The sequence below is a fragment of the Drosophila willistoni genome (genome assembly GCF_018902025.1).
Source record: "Drosophila willistoni isolate 14030-0811.24 chromosome 2L unlocalized genomic scaffold, UCI_dwil_1.1 Seg168, whole genome shotgun sequence".
NCBI lineage: Eukaryota > Metazoa > Arthropoda > Insecta > Diptera > Drosophilidae > Drosophila > Drosophila willistoni.
The window spans coordinates 14,254,657-14,279,070 of NW_025814047.1; the positions used below are offsets into that span (position 1 = coordinate 14,254,657).

At 37.3% G+C, this 24,414-nt stretch overlaps 1 protein-coding gene across 1 annotated transcript in view; it reads right to left on the reverse strand.

The window, feature by feature from the left end:
- LOC111518915 overlaps positions 1–22,464 on the reverse strand; it is a 48,110-nt gene extending 25,646 nt beyond the window's left edge. Inside the window, exons 1-2 of the mRNA XM_047009923.1 lie at positions 22,120–22,464; positions 20,560–20,692 (exon numbers count right to left, since the gene is read on the reverse strand). Coding sequence (XP_046865879.1) covers positions 20,560–20,692; positions 22,120–22,277 — 291 coding nt within the window. The 5' untranslated portion in view covers positions 22,278–22,464. The remainder of the gene's footprint in view (positions 1–20,559; positions 20,693–22,119) is intronic.
- Positions 22,465–24,414: the final 1,950 nt, after the last annotated feature.

Below are 24,414 nucleotides of genomic sequence, written 5' to 3' on the forward strand. Positions count from 1 at the left end.
AAACGCACGGAGGGAGACGTTTCCGACCACACAAAGTATATATATTCTTGATCAGCACGCAAAGCTGAGTAAAAATTTAATTACATTTGCTTGTTTTTTTCTATCCTAAAAAAAAACACGAAAAACTGCCATTTTTAGGCCTCCTAAAGCAGGCTCACCCCTTAAGTAACAATGGAATGAAATCAGAATTTAAGGTCAAAAAAAAATGTACTCAAATTTTTTGCCGCCACTGTATAAGGCATTTCATTGATGATGTGTTGCTTATGGCGTTGCAACCTTTTCCATCCACAATAGTTAGTTGAAGTGAATGATTAATGGAAAATTTTGTTTCTGGAATTCCAAATTCGGTTGGCTTTAGGTCATTTATTTAGCCCTAAAGTACTGCTCTTCTTCAAGGGATAGTGTGGTGGTCTGCTTTTAAAATTGCAGTCTGATCGGTCTACAATAGCGAGTAGACGATGGCCTAGGATTTTTATTATTTTAGAGTCTGTTTTAGTTACAAGCTAAAGTGGGACGTACGATGTTAAAAATAGGCTTATATCGTCGTCAATACGGTTAGTTTGTTTGTATTCACTGTGGCCTATGCTGCCTCCTCCTTTGCCAATTAATGTTAAATTATTCTCCGTTTCATCAATACCATTTTCAATTGAGCTCTTTTAAAGCTCTAAACTGCTCGAAGCTGTGTTGTCGAGAAGACTTTGCAGTTCGACTTTTGCATATGGGCATTTCCGCCGAAGTGTCAACCAAGAGCAAAAAACTAAACCATCTTCGACATTTTCTTTATTATCTATCTTTTGTGATAAGCTTTTACACGATAAAAAGTTTACCAAAATATGTTTATCACATTACAATCAATTAAAAAAAAAATCGGAATTATAATGTAACCCGCATTGTTTGCAGATTATCGGGTTTTCTTTGCCCACTTTTATAGGTTCCGTTCGACACCGACAAAGAGGATTAGTTTACATTGTGCAAAAAATTAGGAGACTCAGAGATCAAGAGAAGTTAAAAAGTAGGGAGCAAATATAGTATTCAACTATGAATAATGAAATTTTCTAAGTATGTTCGTTTGACACGGTATGTGCGAATTACTACTACAAAAAACACCTACTTATTTTTACAGGTCCGCACACTGCGACGTGCGTGAAGCTACACAATGATTTGTCTCTAATATGCAAATAATATGCACAGATGTGTGTATCTACCTTATAATGAAGTCCTATATTTGTCGGTGTATTGATTGTATGGAGCATGTTGTAATGTTGTTCTTGGTCTACTATGTTTGCTGCGTCAAAATTTGGTGAATGTCCACTAGCGGCACAGTGGGCCGTGTCGTTTTTTACACTTTGTTCGTCTAGTTTTTAGCCTCGATTTGGTTGTCCCTATATACATATCACAGTTTTCTTTATTGGTCCCGTACAAGGTATTTTATAAAGTAAGTTGCTCTTGTTCATTGTATCAATCTTGCTTTTTGTCCTGTTGAATTTACTCCATAACGTGTTGTTGGGTTTGTGTGCTATCTGTATTTGTTCTGTGTCATAGCAATCCGAGTTTAATAATCTTTCCGAGAGTTGTGGGTCATATGTGACGGACATGAAGCGTTTTGTCGTGGTTGCTCTATTGGTTTTCTTCTTGTGATATTTTAGTAATGGACATCCTTATGGTGTGGTTTGAAAAGTTAATATCTTTTAAAATTCGTCTAATTTCTTTCTTCGTTTCTTCATGAAAAATTGGGTACGATATGTTAAGCATACCGTTGTATACAACCTCTTCCTGTATTCATTATCATCGACTTCGGATGTTTGGAGTTGAAGTTGATGATTCGTCCTGATGCTGTTGGTTTTTTGTACTATTTTAATTTTAGCTCGTTTTCTCGTCTGTGTATTGATGCGTCTAGATAAGTCATTTTGTTGTCATTTTCTATCTCTATTGTAAACGTTATGTGAATCTCGTCTTCTTTAATTATGGCAAGAAGGTCATCTACATATTTCGTCACAACTCTAGGTGGTCGCTGTAGTGTTTTCATCATTTTGTCTAAGTGTTCTTCCATAATTATGTAGGCTATTATTGGTGACGCTGGTGATCCCATAGGCATTCCTTTAGTTGCGTGTATATGTTGTCATGGTATCTAAAATATCTGTGCTTTTGTATACGGCATTGAGACTAATCTGCTCATCAATTGGTTCTCCATCCAAATACATAGTCAACATATTAAAAAACCAGAGGGCCGGGGCTAACTTCGACCGCGTCAAAGTTTGTATACCCTTGCAACTTTTTTGGTAACTTTTTGCTTACCTATAGCCAAAAATGTTTAAGCTGAAAGGGCTAATGTGTCCGAAAGAACGGCCTACAAACTTAGCATAGGAAATAACGAAGATATTGATCAAAGTCACTGTTTTCTACTGATCGTTCCTATGGGAGCTATATGATATAGTCACCCGATATTTATCAAATTCGGCACAGTCATTAATAGATATATTAAACCAACAAATGTTTAATTTGAAAGCAATCGCGTCAAAAGTAACGAAGTTATTGACAAAAGTCACTGTTTTTGAAAGATCGTTCCTATAGGAGCTATATGATATAGTCACCCGATTTTGATCAAATTTGGCATAGTCGTTTATATGTGTAATTAACTCACCAATATTAAATTTCATGACAATAGCTCAGAAAATAACGAAGTTATTAAGAAAAGTCACTGTTCGTGACTTTGGCATTTGTATGGGAGCTATGTGATATAGTGATCCGATCCGGCTGAATCCGAGATATACAACGCCTGCAGTATATACAAGCCTACATGCAAAATTTCAGCTCTGTAGTGCTAACGGTCTAGGAGGAGTTTGCGTTGATCCAGACGGACGGACGGACGGACGGACGGACGGACGGACGGACGGACGGACGGACGGACATGGCTATTCGAACTCGTCTCGTCGTGCTGATCAAGAATATATATACTTTATATGGTCGGAGATGCTTCCTTCTATGCGTTGCACACTTCTGACCAAAATTAATATACCCTTTTTGCAAGGGTATAATAACGGAAGACTCAACACACAACATAAAGAACGCCTCAGAATTTAAGACAAGGATTAATGACACATACATTTGCGACGATGAAAGATTGATATCATTTGACGTAGTCTCACTTTTTCCAAGTATTCTAATAGAATTGGCACTTGACACTATCAAGGAAGAATGGAAAAAATAACAAAATAAAAAAAATAAATGATAATAATACATAGATCTGACTACAAGCCTCGTCAACACCACAATGTACTAACGGCCCACTGTGCCGCCAATGGACATTCACCAAACTTTGACACAGCAAACATAATAGACCAGGATCAACATTACAACAAACGTTATACTTTGAAGGTGCTGCACATAATAAATATCCCGACAAATATAAGACTTAATTATACAACTGCACGCACTTATACAGGCATTTATTAGGGACAAGTCAGTGTATAGCTCCACGTCACAGTGTGCGGACGTGTAAAAATAAGTAACAAGAACAAAAAGAAACACCTTGTTGTCAATTAATGTTAAAGATAATCACAATTAAATGTATTTATAGTTGCCCTGAAGACGACCACCGATGAGTTGTCGAAATATATCGGAGAAGAAAATAAGAACAAACTGTTTTTTACCCTTGCAAAAAGGGTATATTAATTTTGGTCAAAAGTGTGCAACGCATCGAAGGATGCATCTCTGACCATATAAAGTATATATATTCTTGATCAGCACGACGAGACGAGTTCAAATAGCCATGTCCGTCCGTCCGTCTGGATCAACGCAAACTCCTCCTAGACCGTAAGAGCTACAAAGCTGAAATTTTGCATGTAGGCTTGTATATACTGCAGGCGTTGTATATTTCGGATTCAGCCGGATCGGACCACTATATCATATAGCTCCCATACAAACAGCAAAGTCACGAACAGTGACTTTTCTTAATAACTTCGTTATTTTCTGAGCTATTGTCGTGAAATTTAATATTGGCGAGTTAATTACACATATAAACGACTATGCCAAATTTGATCAAGATCTGGTGAATATATCATATAGCTCCCTTAGGAACGATCGGTCAAAAAGAGTGACTTTTGTAAATAACTTCGCCACTTTTAACGCGATTGATTTCAAATTAAACATTTGTTAGTTTAATATATCTGTTAATGGCTGTGCCAAATTTGATAAGGATCGGGTAACTATATCATATAGCTCCCATAGGAACGATCGGTGGAAAACTGTGACTTTGTCCAATAACTTCGTTATTTCCTATGCTACGACTGTTGGCCGTTCTTTCGCAAACATTATCCTTTTTAGATAAAACGTTTTTCCACTTTGATAGCTATAGGTAAGGAAAGAGTTACCAAAAAAGTTGCAAGGGTATACAAACTTTGACGCGGTCGAAGTTAGCCCCGGCCCTCTGGTTTATTTTTGTTTTTATTCACCCAACAATTTGACCTCGAGCCGGCAAATCACACCAATAACAATTAAAAGGTTGCAAAAATCCACAACTAAATTTTAATATTGTTACAATACTTGTGCAATATGTAACTGCTTTTAGATTTAAGTGTAATCAAAAAACATGAATATATTTGATTTTATGACAATACTTAATCTGTATTACCCCGCATCGAAAAAATGTCACAGACATGTTTGTGCGAAAAAAATTACTCTATTTTTTAAAGCAAAATATAAAAGATTTGTATATGAAACAAAAATATTTTCAAAATACCATCCAAGAATGATCATTAAAATTTTTCATACGTTAAAATTATCTCTAGTTTTTCTAAAATCCTTCCTTATGCAAATGGCTCCAAAAGCGTAGGGGCTAACGTCGACCGCGTCGAAGTTTGTATACCCTTGCAACTTTTTTGGTAACTCTTTCCTTACCAATAGCCATCAAAGTGGAAAAACGTTTTATCTAAAAGGGCTAAAGTTTGCGAAAGAACGGCCTACAATCTTAGCATAGGAAATAACTAAGATACCGATAAAGTCACTGTTTTCCACCGATCGTTCCTATGGGATCTATATAATATAGTCACCCGATCTTTATCAAATTCGACACAGTCATTAACAGATATATTAAACTAACAAATTTTTAATTTGAAATCAATCGCGTTAAAAGTGGCGAAGTTATTTACAAAAGTCACTCTTTTTGACCGATCGTTCCTATGGGAGCTATGTATATGATATGGTCACCCGATCTTGATCAAATTCGGCACAGTCGTTTATAGGCGTAATAAACTCTATAATATAAATTTCACGATAATAGCTCAGAAAATAACGAAGTTATTGAGAAAAGTCACTATTCGTGACTTTGGCGTTTGTATGGGAGCTATATGATAGTGGTCCGATCCGACTGAATCCGAGATATACAACCTGTGCAGTGTATATATATAAGCCTTCATTCAAAATTTCCGCTCTGTAGCTCTTACGCTCTACGAGGAGTTTGCGCTGATTCAGATGGACGAACAGACGGACGGACATGGCTATATGAACTCGTCTCGTCGGGCTGATCAAGAATGTACATACTACATATATATGGTCGGAAATGCTTCCTTCTATGCGTTGCACACTTCTGACCAAAATTAATATACCCAAGGGTATAAAAATATCAAAAAAGGCTAACTTCGTCCAAGCCGAAGTTTTTATACTCTTGCAGTCCTTTGCAATAATATTTTTAGATGTTGAAAATTTATTTCCTGGAATTTAATTCATCAATACACAAACAAAACATTCAAATTATTACTCTTTTTACTTAAGTTTGTCTTCTTCGTCCCTTATTGCATAGCAAAGCACGGCACGCATACACATACAGTTCATGTAGCGTTGCGTCTGTGTGTATGCGTGTGCTCTGTTGCTTTGATGATGACGTAGTAGGCAGCAAGCGGCGCTGCCGGCAGCGCTTGAGCCGATTTATATTGACTGTAACTTGTGTTCTATTTATCCGATCAAATTTTGGGATCTGAGGTTTTATATCCAATACTATCTAATTGGTATGGGGATACTCCAATTTTTATGAAAATGTTTCTTCTAGAGCTATATGATTTATTGGTCCGATCCTGACAATTTTCATACTTTAATTTCCCCTTCGTGCTTGTGACAAGTTTTTCTTGTTGTGTGTTTTAATACAAAAAATATTCTCCTCTTTTTGCTGCCTCTTTTTCATTTGCATATTGCAGTTAGCTTTTGCTTTGGTTTGTATACGCCTCTCTTAACATATATATACATTTTTCGCTTTTTATTTACATATTGACTGATAAATTTGTTTTTGATATATCAATTATTTTAAAGTCAAGGTGAGGGATAGTATTGCGCAGAGTGGCGGCCTTAAATGGGGCCGTGATTCGTGTCGTGGCTTGGAGCTCGAGATGCGAAGTTTTATGAAACGGACTGGTGGATGCATTTCAAAACCCTGTCAGCTGGCGTTCATAAGCTTCAAGAGGACGATGGAGGTTCAATTCAGAAGTTCTAAACGTTTGATTGAATCTCCGACGCGAAGGAGGGCCAGGTTTCAGGGCGCGTTTCTCAGTCCGTCACCAAATGTTCAGCAGCTAAAATCGTTTAGGATTCTGGCTTTGACAGGTGTGGAGTCTCTTCCCATTTCCCCTGGAGACAGTATCCCACCTACTAACACGATTTCTGTTGTAGTTTCCGAACCGTCCGGGCAAACATCCGTTCCCAGGAATATTGGCAATGAGGAAGTCATAGCCTATATTTTTTTTTTTTTTTTTATATATATAGACGTAGCCGTGCAACGCTCAGTACGAACACGTGGCCAATATGACACCAGGCCCGGGCCTGTTACGAATGACCCTAAGTAAAGTTAATGTTACAACCACTACCCACTCCGACCTAAGGGCATAGGACTATTACATATATAAACATAAATTAAACTAAATAAATAGAAAATATTAAATGTAATGAGATAATAGGTTACATATAAAAAGAAAACAGGATAGGTTAAAATAAAGATGATTACAACTAATTACGAGCGAGGAAGGACAAGATCGCAGTTTTTATACCCGGAAGCGATGTTTCGGAACCGATAACGTGACAAAGTCTGTTGTAGTCACTACAAAGTATACGAAAAGGTTCAAGTGGGCAGTATAAGCGGTGTGAAATTGCGGGTCCTTCTAGATGGAACAGAAATGTTAATTTGGCTCAACAGCTCGGAAGAGTCCATCTCACCATTCAAAAGTTTGTAAAGAAAAGTTACACCAAGCATTGTTCTACGATTAGTTAAAGAAGGAAGGTTAATTAACTGAAGTCGACTAGAATAAGATGGAAGTTGTACAGTTGGATCCCAGCGCAAATCACGAAAGGCAAAGAGTAAAAACTGTTTTTGTACAGATTCTAATTTGTTTTGATAAAACTCATATTGAGGAGACCAAACACAAGATCCATATTCTAATATGTGGCGGACTAAAGAAGTAAAAAGTATTTTGGTAGTATATGGATCCTTGAACTCCTTCGACCAGAGCTTAATAAAGCTAAGAACACTCTTAGCCCTACTAACAGTAGTCGATATATGCTGATTAAAACTAAGTTTGTGGTCGATTAAGATCCCCAAATCTTTTACAACCAAGGAAGTATTAATAATTTTTTCTAACGGGAAATTATTTAAAAAGTAACTCGTTAATTGGGGAGAACCTCTATAAAAAGACATAACTTTGCACTTAGAACAGTTAAGAGATAACAAGTTAGTCCTACATCACCCCTGAAAAGCATTCAGGTCAGCTTGCAAGGTATGACATGAGAGAGAGTCTACAATGCGATTAGCGATTTTTACATCATCGGCATACATAAGAACTCTGGAATTTAAAAGAACAGTGGGGAGATCATTAATAACCAGAGGGCCGGGGCTAACTTCGACCGCGTCAAAGTTTGTATTGCAACATTTTTGGTAACTCTTTCCTTACCTATAGCCATCAAAGTGGAAAAACGTTTAAGCTAAAAAGGCTAATGTTTCCGAAATAACGGCCTACAATCTTAGCATAGGAAATAACGAAGATATTGATCAAAGTCACTGTTTTTCACCAATCGTTTCTATGGGAGCTATATGATATAGTTACCCGACCTTTATCAAATTAGGCACAGTCATTAACGGATATATTAAACTAACAAATGTTTAATTTGAAAGCAATCGTGTCAAAAGTAACGAAGTTATTGACAAAAGTCACTGTTTTTGAAAGATCGTTCCTATGGAAGCTATATGATATAGTCACCCGATCTTGATCAAATTTGGCGTAGTCGTTTATATGTGTAATAAACTCAACAATATTAAATTTCACGATCATAGCTCAAAAAATAACGAAGTAATTGAGAAAGTCACTGTTCGTGACTTTGCGGTTTGTATGGGAGCTATATGATATAGTGATCCGATCCGGCTGAATTCGAGATATACAACGCCTGCAGTATATACAAGCCTACATGCCAATTTTCAGCTCTGTAGCTCTTACGGTCTAGAAAAGTTTGCGTTGATCCAGACGGACGGACGGACGGACGGACATGGCTATTTGAACTGAAATCCAAGCAAGCAGAGCATCCGGAAAGCCAACTAAATTCAGCTTATGTAATAGTAAGGCATGGTTTACCGAATCGAAAGCCTTACTGAAATCCGTATATATAACATCAGTTTGCTTTTGTTTCTTAAAACCTTGGATTACAAAAGATGTAAACTGTAAAAGGTTAGTTGTGGTAGACCTATTATTGACAAACCCATGCTGGTATGGCGAAAAAATAGATTTACATAAATGCCTTATTTGAGACGCTGACAATTTAGAAATTCCTCTGTAATTAGTGACGTCGGATTCATTGCCACATTTGTGAGGAGGTAAAATAAACGAATCCTTCCATAAAGTTGGAAACTCGGACAGTGTAACGTACAACTCAAAAAGCTTAAGTAAAGGCGAGCACAATGACTCCGCACAGAACCTCAGGACACAAGCGGGAATACCGTCTGGGCCCGGTGAGTATCCCGGCTTAATCGTCATTAGTTCCTTAGCTACCGAACTTTGCGTTATAATAGGATTAAGAATACAGTTGGATTTCGTTATAGGATATGGATATATCTGACTAGAGTTGTACTTAGTAGATATGTACGTAGTCGAGAAAAAGTTGGGAAATAAATTAGAAATAGATTGCTCAGAAGAGGCCGAATCATTATTAAAAACTGCAAACGATGGAAGGGAGATAAAATTTCGCTTTGAGTTAACGAAACTATAGAACTCTTTAGGATTTTCGGAGAATTGCAACTTGCAACGTTGTAAGTAATTATTATAGCATTTAGAATTAGAAACAATAAAATTCGATTTAGCAACCAAGTAACGAGACAGATCCGATGATAGACCCGTGACTTTATATTTTTTGTAATACCTAGACTTAAGATTCTTCAGTTTTGACAGCCCCCGCGTAAACCATGGTGATTTTTGCGTCACCACAGGAGACACTAGGGGTACCCAGTCGTTAAAGATCGAGTCAACAGTGGTATAAAATAAAGAAATGGCGGAATTCATATCCGTACAAGTGTATAAATTAGTCCAATCGGTATTAAGAAAGGCATTGTTTAGTGCGACAAAGTCAGTCTTCCGAAAACATCGGGTGCGTACCGTAGGATCACACTCGGCTCGCGGCTGGGAAACCCAATAGATAACTCTAAAGTTGGATGATAACTATCCTCAGGTAACACCATTGGACTACTTCTAGATACTTCACAAAAGCTAGGATCAGAAGTAAAAATCAGATCCAGAAATCTGCCACACGTATTAGAAATCGAATTCAGCTGGGCCAACGAAAGCTCAAGCAGACCATCAATAAAATCATGACACCCAGAGGGCAGCAACGTAGTAAAAAATACCTTAACGCATATAAATTCGATAGTACTTGAGACAGGTATTGTTATCAGACCCGATGATAGGGCGGAATCTACAGCAATAAGAACTCCACCACCCCTACGATCACGTCTAAAAATATTGAAATTAGAGGGTAGAACTGTGGCGTCAAAAACGTCAGGTTTTAACCAAGTCTCAGTAAAGACAATTAGGTCAAAATCAAAAGACAGACTATCTACAAAGAGTTTAGTAAGTTTAGTATTAAGGCCTCTGACATTCTGATAGCCGACAGAGAAGGAAGTTGTTAGTTTTTTGATAGAGTAGAAGAAGGAATAGATAAGGAAGGAGTGGGAATAGATGAGGAAGAAAGAGGAATAGATGGTGAAGGAATCCTTGTTTGGCCCCGCGTCTTCTTTTTTCTGGATGTAAACTCCTTCACAATTAAGCTTTTCGGCCAGAAACTAGAACTGCAGATACAGTCAAAGAACTCAATTGGAACACTGATTTTAAAAGATGAAATTTCTCTAGAATATGAAAATTTGAACTTTTCTATTGATATATTGGAGACATTCAGTTTAGCCCGAATGTGGGCCATGACATCATCCGATGTAGCATCAGGGAGAAGTCTCGAAACAAAAATGCGTTTTTTAGGTGGCACTCCCACCAATGGTTTCGGCATTGCAGGTATTGCATCAGCTACCGCATTAATTGTAGCATCAGTTGCAACAAGTGGCATTCCGGCACTACTATCACTAGAATCCCTATCGGCAAAATCCATGGGTGTAGATTCTTGCCCAGACAAAACGGACACTACATCGTCAGCGGAATTGGAGTTTGCATTGGTTGAGAAGGGGTCGGAACCGATATAGATGTGGAGACCGGCAAACACAAGGACAAATCAGAAGTCTGTTCTCCTGCCTTCTTACGCTTTCGAGACTCGGTCAGTAGCGTTAAACTACTAAACTGAGACTCGACAGCTTTAAACTCTTGCGAGAGTTCAAGAAAACTGGCGGACAGACTCATCAGGTTATCCTTTGTTCGCCGCACGAAAAGTTCCATTTCATCTTCCACGATCTGGCATGACTCACATCCCCATTTGAGACCCTTTTTTTGATCTAAATGATCCTTTATCCTGCATGTAAAGCTGGCGCACTTAACATGTACTGTAGTTTTACACAACCAACAGTAAATAAAACTATTCAGGGGTGGGGCGGGCTGCAAACAATTTTTAACCGAACAGACAGGCATTATGAGTTAATTAGATGAATTAGTAACCAAACAAATAAAAATGAGATATGTATTGGTATTAAAATATATAACTCACTCTGAGGTCCAGAAATAATAAGAAAGCGAGATATTGAGGGTGCACAAGGGTTAAAAAATAAAGAGAGCACTATAGAGTCTAAATTACAGACACACAACAGACTGCAGTATGAGCGCAAATAACGGCGACAAGTGAAACGAAAACGAGAGAAAAAAAAAAAAGTTAAAGAGCGCGAGCGCAGGAGCTAGAAATCACAAAAACAAAAACACTGCAACAAGAACTCACAGAAATTTCAAGACAACAACAAATGAGCGTTGCTTGTGATTTACAAGAAAGAAAAAAAGGTGGGAAAGAGAGAAAGAAAAGAAAAAACCAACAAAGGTTTTAACAGAATTAAGGTTGTTAAAAATTATTAACACAAACACACAAAAACGCAAACGAGTGATATGGTGCAAGTTAGATTTAATATTATAATTATAATTTTCGATCGCGATGCCGATAACACAAGATAAAAAAAATTATAAAATCAGTTAAAACGCGGGAGCTTAAAAAAAACACGTCCGTCTTCCTCGAGAGCGTTGATATGATATGATGATATCCAGGGTAATGTTCAAGTTCCTAACATTGCGGTGGAAAAGTTCCGATTTCCATATACTCGGGACGTTTCGTCCTGTGTCTCCCCAGATCTTTTACCTTATTGTAAAAGAGTATACAATAAAAAAGAATAATCGGCCTCCGATTAGCCTGCTAACTGCCTCTGTGAATAACGTACGAGGACTAAAGTCTAAACTGTCTTGACGCTATGTAGATAGTTTAACTTTTGACTTTCATATTCTTGCATTTACTGAAACTTGACTGACGCCTAATATTGTCGATGCTTCGATTTTCCCTCAAAATATTTAATAAATAGACATGATGGGACTATCGTAATGGTGGTGGTGTTTGATCGCTGTTAATTCAGCGTTCTCGTCTGAAACTGTTCAGTCTTCCAATCAGGAGATTGAATTTGTTTGTGTTAAAATTTCTTTAAATTCTTTTTTTGCCTATATTACTTGTCCGTATATTCCACCACAGTCCGACTTGGCAGTATACATTCACCATTCTTTATTACTGTTGCCCTCCTCGTCACATTTTTTCATAGATGGTCTGCTTGAGTTGTCCCTAACTCAAATAAATCCTGTCCGGAATAGTCGCGGCAGATCACTAGATCTGGTATTTGTGTTGGATTCTTCCAACTGCGATGTTTCCAGGACTTATCCCTTAGTTATCCCTGTAGACAACTCTCAGCCAACTCTGGATGGACCTCCTTGGTTCTCACGTGAGTTGTGTAACTTGAAGAACGCTAAATCAAGATGCTATAAAAGATTTAAAAAATCCGATGAAGCATCGGATTTTTCCCTTTATGTAGTTGCTCGATAAAATGCTGAATTCATAATGCTTAGGATTAAGGATTATCTTCAGCAATGTAAACTTTGGTTTTCTTGCGATCCTAAGCAATTTTATAATTTTGTCAATGTAAAACGGAAGATATCAGTGCACGCGTCTTGTCTTTCTAAAACAATAAAGCTGACACTGATCAGGCTGATGAAGCCTCAATTATAGGGGTATTTCTAAATTGTCTGCCATACCCAAAGCATTTGAGAAAATGATAACATCTCAATTGCAGCATTTTTGTAGCTCAATTATTTCGTCATCCGAACATGGGTTTAAAAAACGTAGATCGACAACGACTAACCTATTAGAATTTACATCTCACTCAATCGAAGGATTCAAGACTGCCGTGCAAACTGACGTCGTTTATACTGACTTCAGCAAAGCCTTTGACTCTGTTAATCATACTCACTTGGCAGCCTTTTGCTTGATTGGATTCTTTAATATCTTTCTAAGTGTACAGAAAAGGTCCTCTTTAAGTCTTCATTTTTTAAGACCATCCAAGTGACTTCTGGAGTACCTCAGGGTAGTCATTTGGGTCCAGTGCTATTCACTCTTTTTATAAATGATCTTCAATTGGTAGTGACACATTCTCGTTTGCTTATGTACGCGGATGATGTTAAGCTTTACCTCAGTTTTAAAGACATATCGCGCGGTGCTGACTGCAGTCTCTACTATAGCTTTTAACATTGGTGGATCCATATTTTGAAATTTTGCATGTAGGCTTGTATATACTGCAGGGGTTGTATATTTCGGATTCAGCCGGATCGGACCACAATATAAAAGTCACGACAGTGACTTTTCCAATAACTTCGTTATTTTCTTTATTACGCCTATAAACGACTGTCCCAAATTTGATCAAGATCGGGTGACTATATCATATAGCTCCCATAGGAACGATCGGTCGAAAACAGTGACTTTTGTCAATAACTTCGTTACTTTTAACGCGACTGCTTTCAAATTAAACATTTGTAAGTAATGACTGTGCCGAATTTGATAAAGATCGGGTGACTATATCATAGGAACGATCGGTGATCAATATCTTAGTTATTTCTTATGCTAAGATTGTAGGCCGTTCTTTCGCAAACTTTAGCCTTTTTAGATAAAACGTTTTTCCACTTTGATGGCTATAGGTAAGGAAAGAGTTAACAAAAAAGTTGCACGGATATACAAACTTTAACGCGGTCGAAGCTAGCCCCGGCCCTCTGGTTTTATTATTTGTTTTGGTCTCTATTCTTTTCAAACAGTCACTTACATGTTTGTAGGGTGGGAAATCCATTTCCGGTTGAGCGCCAATTATGATCTTGGGTCCATCCGATGGTTCCTGTTGGGGATAGTCGCTGATAGGATCCAACGCAGGAGATGATTTAGGTAGATTGGGGTGAGGTACAATTAAGTATCTGGATTAATGTCCTTGTAGCTCAGCAATATATTAAAGATTGTTCAATGTGATTACGGCCAAGTGCCGGAGTAATGTGTCTTTATTGTTTAAGCGATTATACAAAACTGATTATATTGAAGGAAATAAAAGAGAACTAAACCCAAGTAGATAAGTGACAATATGAATTTAAAGCTAAATACATAAGAAGTAAATATGCAAGGCGTATGGTCATGGTCATGCTATGGGCTCTTGGTCAGACGTGACAGCGTATTTATGTTTTAATGGAATTCGTCACATCGACGTTGCAGATGCACAGATTGCTCTAAGGCTTAGTGCGAAGGCAGTTCGATGGATTATTTGTTAACTTATGTTCTTAAGTGTTTTCAATAGAGTGTGGAAGCATGTTTGTTTGTGAACGATTTCTTTTGACTCATTTTTGCTTTATGTTTTTGTTTATTTTTGAATATTTCTTTAGTGCATGTGATTTGGTAAAGCCATTTCAGATGAACACGATGTTTATTTTGAGGGGGTTATATACCTTCTTTGGCGAAGAGAAATAGGAATGTTTGGACTATTTTTTAGGTGTGTAGCAATTATTTCAATAGACGATTTTTTTAATTTTTTGATAGTACACTTTATTAACAATGTTTGTGCAAAATTTCGTGGAAAAATATTAAATAGTTTTTAAGGGGTGGCTGTTTCCCTTAGAGGCCTTTTTTTGATAGAGCCTTGCGGTGATTATTCCCCAGGTCGAACAGGTCAAGTGAAACCATTAAAGTAAACAAATTTCATTAGTTTTGTGTGTTTGAACGATCGTTTTTACGATTTTTTTCTTTTTAGTGCATAGGGGAACGTTTTATGCTATAAATAAACTTTTTGGTCGCTAGAAATTTCACTAAAAAATTCATTGCGGCAAAAAAAAAGGTTGTGCGTAAAAAGTCGATCGTTCAAGCACAGAAAAATGTCATAACGAACATTTCAAATAAATTTGAAAATTTTGAAATCACCGCATAGTCATTTTTCAAAAAAGGTTAGAGTTTCCGTTCGGGTTCTGGGCCACGACGAGGCGCGCGGTTAGGATGGCTGTAACTTTTTTTTTACTGGTCGAATCTCTAACCAAATTTGGGAAAATGTTCTCAAGAAGTTGTTCTTTAGATAAGGCAATAAAAAAATTTTTCAATTTTTTGGAAATAAAAAAGGTATATAACCTCTTAAACATACCCCTTTACCTTTGCTAAGGAGGTAGGGCCATATAGAACCATTACAAAAAAAAAATAGGATATTCCAAAACACATCACTGGCGTAACCACGCTATCACTCGTAAATATTACAGGCCACCAGGAGGTGCTTAGCCATTCCTATCTTAACAGACATGATGCCGATAACATACGATATATTGGAGACCTAGAATTTATACTGATATCTCGGCCTAGCGGCCATAGTAGCTGTGTGCCTAATGGTAAAATTATGCCAGATTAAGAAAAAACGCCCTAAGCAGCAACAGCTAAAGATCGTAGTGAATGGCTTCACTTAAGCGAGGAAGGATTTAACACATCCGGTGAGGATAAATCTGCTTGTCCAGCATTTCCCACGCTATGCAATGCATAATGTCGACAAAGAGCATGGGACAGTAATATTAAACATTGCATATGCTACTAGGTCAGCACTTTTGGTCATGCAAGCACTCCAAAATTGTGTCTTAATATAAATGAATACAATGTGTTTTAAGGATAGAGGAATAAAATTTCTAGTAGGTCTAGGGGGGGGGAGTCTACAGATAGATTTATTTAACTGGTTCAAAAGCTCAGGAGAGTCTATTTCACCTATTAAAAGTTTATGAATAAAGATAGCACCAAGCATTACTCTACGATTAATTAAAGAAGGAAGATTGATTAAAAGAAGCCTACTGGAGTATGATGGCAAATTGACATTGCGATCCCAATTTAGACCGCGAAGAGCAAAAAGCAGAAATTGCTTTTGAACAGATTCAATTTTACTTTGGTGCGTCTCATATTGAGGTGACCATATGCAAGATCCGTACTCTAAGATAGGACGGATTAAAGAAGTATAGAGAATTTTGGTTGTGTACGGATCGTCAAACTCTTTTGACCATCGTTTCACAAACACAAGAACATTCATAGCTTTACTTACTGTAGCAGAAATATGAGGATTAAAAGTTAATTTATGGTCCTTAAGAACACCTAAGTCATTGATAATATCTAACCGCTCTAAGGCAGTGTCGTTAAGATAATAAGTTGCTAAGTATGGAGTGCATCTATAAAAAGACATAACTTTACATTTAGAGCCGTTAAGGTTTAATAGGTTGGTTTCACACCAACTCTGAAGATCATTAAGAACCGATTGAAGTAGGCAAGAAGACGATATGACGATTAAGACGTCTTTAAAACTGAGGTAAAGCTTGACATCATCCGCGTACATAAGCACCCGAGAATATGACACTACCAATGGAAGATCATTTTTAAAAAGAGTGAATATCAATGGACCCAAATGACTACCCTGAGGTACTCCAGAGGTCACTTGGATGGTCTTAGAAAATGAAGACTTAAAGAGGACCTTTTGTGTACGCTTAGAAAGATATTGAAGAATCCAATCTAGCAAAAGGCTGGGGATGCCAAGTGCGTTTAATTTATATAAAAGCAGAGAATGATTAACAGAGTCAAAGGAAGTTATTATAAATGACGTCAGTTTGCACGGCAGTCTTGAACCCTTTGATTGAGTGAGATGTAAATTCTAATAGGTTAGTCGTTGTCGATCTACGTTTTTTAAACCCATGTTGGGATGACGAAATGATTGAGCTACAAAAATGCTGCAATTGAGATGTTATTATTTTCTCAAATGCTTTGGGTATGGCAGACAGTTTAGAAATACCCCTCTGTAATTGGAGGCTTCGGACTTTTCCTTCTTTTTATGAAGAGGAATAATATATGATTCTTTCCAGATAGGCGCGAAGGCGGAAGATGTGACGGACGTAGGGCCTCTGCGCAAAACCTTAATACGCAGCCTGGTATTTCATCAGGGCCAGGGGCATATATTGGTTTGACGGAAATGAGCACGCTAAGAACCGAACTTTCATCGAACACAGGTTGTCACGACCCCCTTTAGCCTATCCTCGGTGATAACGTTGTGCCAAACATTTCCCAAGGACGAAATCAGCTGCAACTTATTATGTGGTTTCTAGTCTGCCATTTCATTTCGTGCCATAGGTGCTCAGGGTTTAAGTTGGGCGAATGTTAACTAAAAATAGAGAAAAATGTTGTAAATATTTATTTTAGTCATTTCGTGTTTGGAAAAGGTGACAGCATCAAATAAAACATTAATTACACATTTGACAGGTGCAGAGTCGTCTTGGAAAATTGCATCCGAACTGTACGACAAATGCTCTTCTATTGCCGGGACCAAAAACTCCTTTAGCACTTGCCCATATTTTTCTCCATTCATGGCTCCGTTTCAAAAGTATAATAGCCCTCGTGTATAGTATTAAAAAAAAAAAAAACATCCGCAGTTCGTCTGGCTCTGTGGAAACTTGACCGTTTTCAGATACAATTTTCCTTGTACCGCTCTCCAGAAAATCGGCGTACGTAAGTTATCGGCTCACTGCAGGTTAAATCGGCTTTCGTTCGACCACAAAACATTTCACCATTGCTCTACTGTCCAATCTTTATGGTGTTTCGCCCATCAAGACGCATTTTCCTCATTTTTGCAGTGAGTATCGGCTTTTTTGCAGGACGTCTTCCCTGCAAATCCACTTCTCGCAATCTGCGACGCACTGTTTCGACACTTTACTTTTCTCCATAATGTGTCTCCAGCTCTGCCCTAATAGTAACTGCAGTTTTAAACCGATCTTTAAGGCTTAACGTCTTTATTAGGCCATCCACTCGATTGGTAGACTTTCGCTTAGAACCAGATCCTTTTTTACGATCTAGGACATCGGAATTATTTTTATTTTTTCACAAAACGCACTACGGTCGAATGAGAGCATCCTATTCTATCAGCAATTTGCCTATAAGGCAGCACTTCCTTCACCAAAGTGTCGGTAATGACTTTCTTTTCACTGCTCAATTGCTTATATTTATACCCTTGCAAAAAGGGTATATTAATTTTGGTCAGAAGTGTGCAACGAATAGAAGGAAGCATTTCCGACCATATAAAGTATATATATTCTTGATCAGCATGACGAGACGAGTTCATATAGCCATGTCCGTCCGTCCGTCCGTCCGTCCGTCCGTCTGTCCGTCTGTCCGTCTGTCCGTCCGTCTGGATCAACGCAAACTCCTTCTAGACCGTTGGAGCTACAGAGCTGAAATTTTGCATGTAGGCTTGTATATACTGCAGGCGTTGTATATCTCGGATTCAGCCGGATCGGATCACTATATCATATAGCTCCCATACAAAAGGCAAAGTCACGAACTGTGACTTTTCTTAATAACTTCGTTGTTTTCTGAGCTATTGTCATGAAATTTAGTATTAGTGAGTTAATTACGATATAATAACGACTATGCCAAATTTGATCAAGATCGGGTGTCTATATCATATAGGTCCCATAGGAACGATCATTCGAAAACAGTGACTTTTGTCAATAACTTCGTCACTTTTGACGCGATTGCTTTCAAATTAAACATTTGTTAGTTTAATATATCTGTTAATGACTGTGCCGAATTTGATAAAGATCGGGTTACTATATCATATAGCTCCCATAGGAACGATCGGTGGAAAACAGTGACTTTGATCAATATCTTAGTTATTTCCTATGCTAACATTGTAGGCCGTTCTTTCGCAAACATTAGCCTTTTTAGCTTGAACGTTTTTCCACTTTGATGGCTATAGGTAAGGAGAGAGTTACCAAAAATGTTGCAAGGGTATACAAACTTTGACGCGGTCGAAGTTAGCCCCGGCCCTCTGGTTTGACACCATTTCGATATTAACTCTCATAAACAACTGTCTTTCCGGTTAATCATTCGCAATTGACGAAATTTCGATGCCAGCATACGACAATACTTCAACGAGGGAAACCCCATTTCTTTAATTGAAAACCCATCATGGAATTTCCATAAATTTCAAATTATTTTGGCAGTGTTGCAAGTGGTGCCGTTTTCATGACCGCCGGTGTATGTTGAGTAAAGTGGATATTAATATACACCACTTAACTGCGATATAGCGGACTTCCAACACTAAAATGTTGGAATGTTACCACAATTGTAAAAAAAAGTCGATTATTTAACGGTACCAAACTATTGATACATAGCTTTGATATTATTTTAAATGAATATATCTAGTCAGAAAGCTCAAAAACGCCCATTTTTAAAGAATTTTTTTGAAAAACTTTTTTTATTTATTATATCCGTGCAGAGGGTTTTATAAAATTGGTTAGATGTTTGTAACGCACAGAAGACGTTTCCGACCCCATAAAGTATATATATTCTTGATCAACATGGGAAGCTGCGTCGATATAGCGATGTTCGTCTATCCTTCTGTCCGCCGGTGCGTGCGTATGCGTTTTACTCAGCCATCTTAAAAGCTATCGGGCTGAAATTTTATTTTCAGTGCTTTTTATTACCTGGCGTTGATCAATTATGAAAATCTTTGGGATCGGACCACTGTAATACGAAAATTAGGTGAAGCAGTTCTAGTATCGCTATGAAATTTGCCCATGTGATAGTATTGGATATAAAACATCAGAATTTTAATCTGATCGGATAAAAAGAACACAAGTTACAAAAGAACAGAGCAGCAGACCACACACACACACAGACGCAACCGCTACTTAAACGCTATGTATTTGTTTGCGTGACGTGGTTGCTTAGAGAATGAGGGGAGAAGAAGAAAACATTGTATTAAAAAGAGTAATAATGTTTTGTTTGTGTATTGATGAATTGAGTTGCAGAGATGAGAATTTTGAATATGTAAATATATTATAGCCAAAGACTGCAAGGGTATATAATCTTCCGCTACTTAAACGCTATGTATTTGTTTGCGTGACGTGGTTGCTCAGAGAATGAGGGGAGAAGAAGAAAACATTGTATTAAAAAGAGTAATAATGTTTTGTTTGTGTATTGATGAATTGAGTTGCAGAGATGAGAATTTTGAATATGTAAATATATTATAGCCAAAGACTGCAAGGGTATATAATCTTCCGCTATGCCGAAGTTAGCTTCTTTGATTTATTTGAATTTTTAATTTGAATTTTTACACCAATTTCAAAAACACTGTTTTGAGAAAAACGCGTTTAAAGTAAAGTGAACAGGCCGTCCGACCGCGCTCGTTAAAAAGCTATGAAACCTAAAATAGTGTCAATATCGTTAAAAAAAATTGAACAGCATAGTCCTAAAAATATCAACATATCAAATTTTGGAAAATTCTAACTAGATTAAACTCTTTGATACACAATGCTTTAAGAATTATTTTCAGTGTTGTAAGTTTCATCTGACACTAAAAATCATCTATTTGTCCTTTGAAAATACAATTTAGCCGAAAAATTCCCATTATGACTTAACTCTGTTCTTTGTGGAAACCATTCTATGTACAAAAATTATTGCTTTCCGAGCAAAATATAAGCGATTTTTACTGTGTGTTTGTATGTATGTTACTTTGTTGTACGTTTGTACGTTAAGTTTATTAATACTTACCAAAAAAAAACGGGTGTTGATACGCTTCTGAACTATTATGAAGGTGATCTTTACACGATTTCCGAAAATAGCTTCGAATTGTGGTATCTCGTATTGACTACATAAATTAAGCTGACCATCTCCAATTCCATCTCTGAAACAAAAAATAAAAAAATGATACAAATTACATAACAGGGTTTTACGTTTTTTATGATTCAAATACTTCTTTCGTGTCTTAATACAATGACACACTTCAAATGAAAACCAGAGGGCCGGGGCTAACTTTGACCACGTCAAAGTTTGTATACCCTTGCAAGTTTTTTGTGTAAAAGGTCTAATATTTGCGAAAGAACGGCTTAGGATATAACGAAGATATTGATCAAAGTCACTGTTCACCACCGATTGTTCCTATGGAAGCTATATGATATAGTCGCCCGATCTTTATCAAATTTGGCACAGGCATTAATAGTTATGCTAAACTGAGAAATATAAATTTTTATGACAATTGCTTCAAAAGTAACGAAGTTATTGACAAAAGTCACTGTTTTCAACCGATCGTTCCTATGGGAGCTATATGATATAGTCACCCGATCTTAATCAAACTTGGCACAGTCGTTAACAAGCGTAATAAACTCTAATATAAACTCTAATATTAAATTTCACGACAATAGCTAAAAAAATAACGAAGTTATTGAGGAAAGTTACTGTTCGTGACTTTGGCATTTGTATGGGAGCTATATGATATAGTTGTCCGATTCGGCTGAATCCGAGATATACAACCCCTGCAGTATATACAAGCGTACATGCAAAATTTCAACTCTAACGGTCTAGGAGGAGTTTGCGTTGATCCAGACGGACGGACAGACGGACAGACGGACGGACAGACGGACATGGCTATATGAACTCGTCTCGTCATGCTGATCAAGAATATATATACTTTATATGGTCGGAAATGCTTCCTTCTATGCGTTGCACACTTCTGACCAAAATTAATATACCCTTTTTGCAAGGGTTTTTTTCTAAATAAAAAAAACGTATGTTTATTTGGCCAATAAATTTCTCAATGTTTAAATAAACATAATTTAAAATCAGAATCAAAGTTTTTTATACAAAATAAAAATTAGAGCCAAACAACATCGTGTGACTTCTTTTGGCCCGGATGACTTCTTTTGCGCCACCTTGTACAAATTCTTCACCTATTTTTCTTGTATAACTATATTATCATATAGTGGTCATGACATGATGACTTCTTTTGCGCCACCTCGTACAAATTCTTCACCTATTTTTCTTGTATAACTATATTATCATATAGTGGTCATATAGTGGTCCGATCCTGACAATTTTCACACTTTATCTGCTCCGGGCTATAAGTAGCTTCAGTGGTTTCATCCCGAAAGCTCTTAAGGCGTGAAGTTGATTTGCACAGACGGACGGACGGACAGACGGACATGGCTATATCAACTCAGCTTCTCATGCTGATCAAGAATATATATACTTTATGGAGTCGAAAACTTCTCCTTCTGTGCGTTACAAACATCTGAACAATTTTATAAGAAGCGATAATTTTGCTTGTTCACGTACCCGCTGAGGTGAAAATGAGCCTCATCGCTCATTTGGATTTTGGTCGAAAAATCGTCCACTTCGGTGTCGAAATTGAGGATAGCTTGGGCATAAGTTACGCGCGTTTGGTGGTGAGCAGGCAGCAGCTGATGTACGGACTGAACTTTGTAGGCGAACATGTTCAAATCTTTCACCAAAATTCGTTGCAGGGACCGCCCCGGCTGATCGATGTTTCGTGGCTCATTTCGACGTCCTCGGCTACAGCGGTGATATTCTCGGCAGAACGGGCGCTCCGGGGCCGGCCACTCCTGGCAACGTCTCGTGTGGTCCCATACTTTTCAAGGTTAGTCGCTCAACGGCGCAGTGTTTGCGCAGTTGGTGTCGGACGGCCGGGAAATCGGCGACGGAATACGCACTGCGCCAACACCACGGACGAATTGTTATGCAAAAAATAGGGTGATTTCTTTTGAACCTGGTTTTTATAACCCTGGCCCTATTTCGGTGCAGCACATTAGGTCTCATTTCATAAGTTGCAGCCAAATCTTCTAACAGTTCACCATCAGTCAGCTTTCTAATTGTTTGTAAAGTGGTCCTGGTCGCGTTGTTCTTCAGCTGGAATCCGATTTTCGAATATGTATTTCCATTAATCATATGTGCTTTTCTATAACTTCATTTCGATTATATTTAAAGCATTCCTTAAAATAAAATACGTCAAACCCAGGATACTGCTTATCATATAGCTTCAGCTCTCTGATGTGACGGTCGAGTTTTTAATAGCTCCTGATTTTTATCAATATTTATTAGTTCGTTTTTGCTTTCACCTGTGTGTTTTTTTTGCTTGACACCCTTGTGTTTTATTTGGTGTATTTTATTTTGTTCTGTTTGTTTTTTTTTTTTGCTTCTGCAGTTGCTCCCCTCTTTGCCCAATCATACTATTAGTGCTAGTGTTTCTTACTTTTTCTTTTGTTCTCTCTTCTTTGTGCTTGTGCTCTGCGTAATCAGGTTTGAAACGCCGCCTGTCGAAGCTTGGCTTATAACTGTTCTTGCACTCTTGTGTGTGCTGTGCGCTCTAGCTTTCTCTTTGCTTTATTTGTAATTATTGTTTTTTCATCGATAATTATCTTAGTGCTGTGTTTTTAAATTTCTATATATTTTTATATACTTTGGTTTCTATTTGTTTTTCAATAGCTTGTAGTCTAACTACCTGCAAGCACTCTGATCGTTTTGATAATCAGTAAGAGAAATATCTTGTTGGTTCTGCGATAATCTAATTCATTTAAAATGTGCTGGCCTTAACGTCAGCGACTATGGAAAGCGACTGTGTCTAAGCCTCAGCTTGACTTAGTGCGCCCGACTTGCCCTTTTTGTGCCAGCCAACAGTTAGATTTTAGCCGTATGTACAGGGATCTTTGTTTAAAGTTTCTTTCTTTAAACAAACTGGCCAAACAGCTGTCCAAAGAGTGTTACTCTAGCGTACATTTATTATCCCAATTCAAATTGTTCCACCTTCTGAGAAGTTGCCCTAGAAGTTTACCCTTGAGTTGCTTCATAAGCAATCGCCAGACCTCTTTATTGCATCTTCTCCCATTTTACTTTCGCCTACACCATCGTCTTGTCCCTCTTTATTCTCTTCTTTTCAGATTGAAGTTGCAGGAGATGTGGGACTCAATTTCTCAAGAACACTGCAAAAATTTGTTAAATTCAATGCCAAAACGGGTCCAATGCGTAATACAAGACAAAGGCGACATTACAAAATTCTAATATTAATTAAATTTATGTATTAAGTACGATAGGCAATCATATTACGCAGCGTTCGAATTAATAGTGGTAATTTTTTTTCTATCTCTTAAGTCTACCGTTTGAATAAACTACTCATATTGTTGTTGTTGTTGGATATAGAACAAATTTTACTTAAAACTTTAAGTAAAAATACAAATCATGCACTAAGAAATAACAAAAATAAAGGTTACATAAAACATTAATTTTAAATGGACAAATACACAATATAGTTTTTAATAATTTACTAAAATAAAATAAACACCTCTAACTTGAAAATCCATTGATAATTTATAAATTTTTAATCACAACAAGAATATGCGAACCACTTGAAAATGACTTTCGCACTGAAAGTGGTTGCGTTTGCTCTGCTTTACGCTAAAAGTGAACACGTGTTCATGCGTTTGGTTCTATTTTTAGAAAGTACCGTTATGATAGCAGAAAAATCCGGTTTGCCATTGTTAAGTTTGAACATTTTTGAGACAATTTGCTTGCAATTTTTTTTTTCTTTGTTATCACTTTTCATGATTTTTGGCCTCT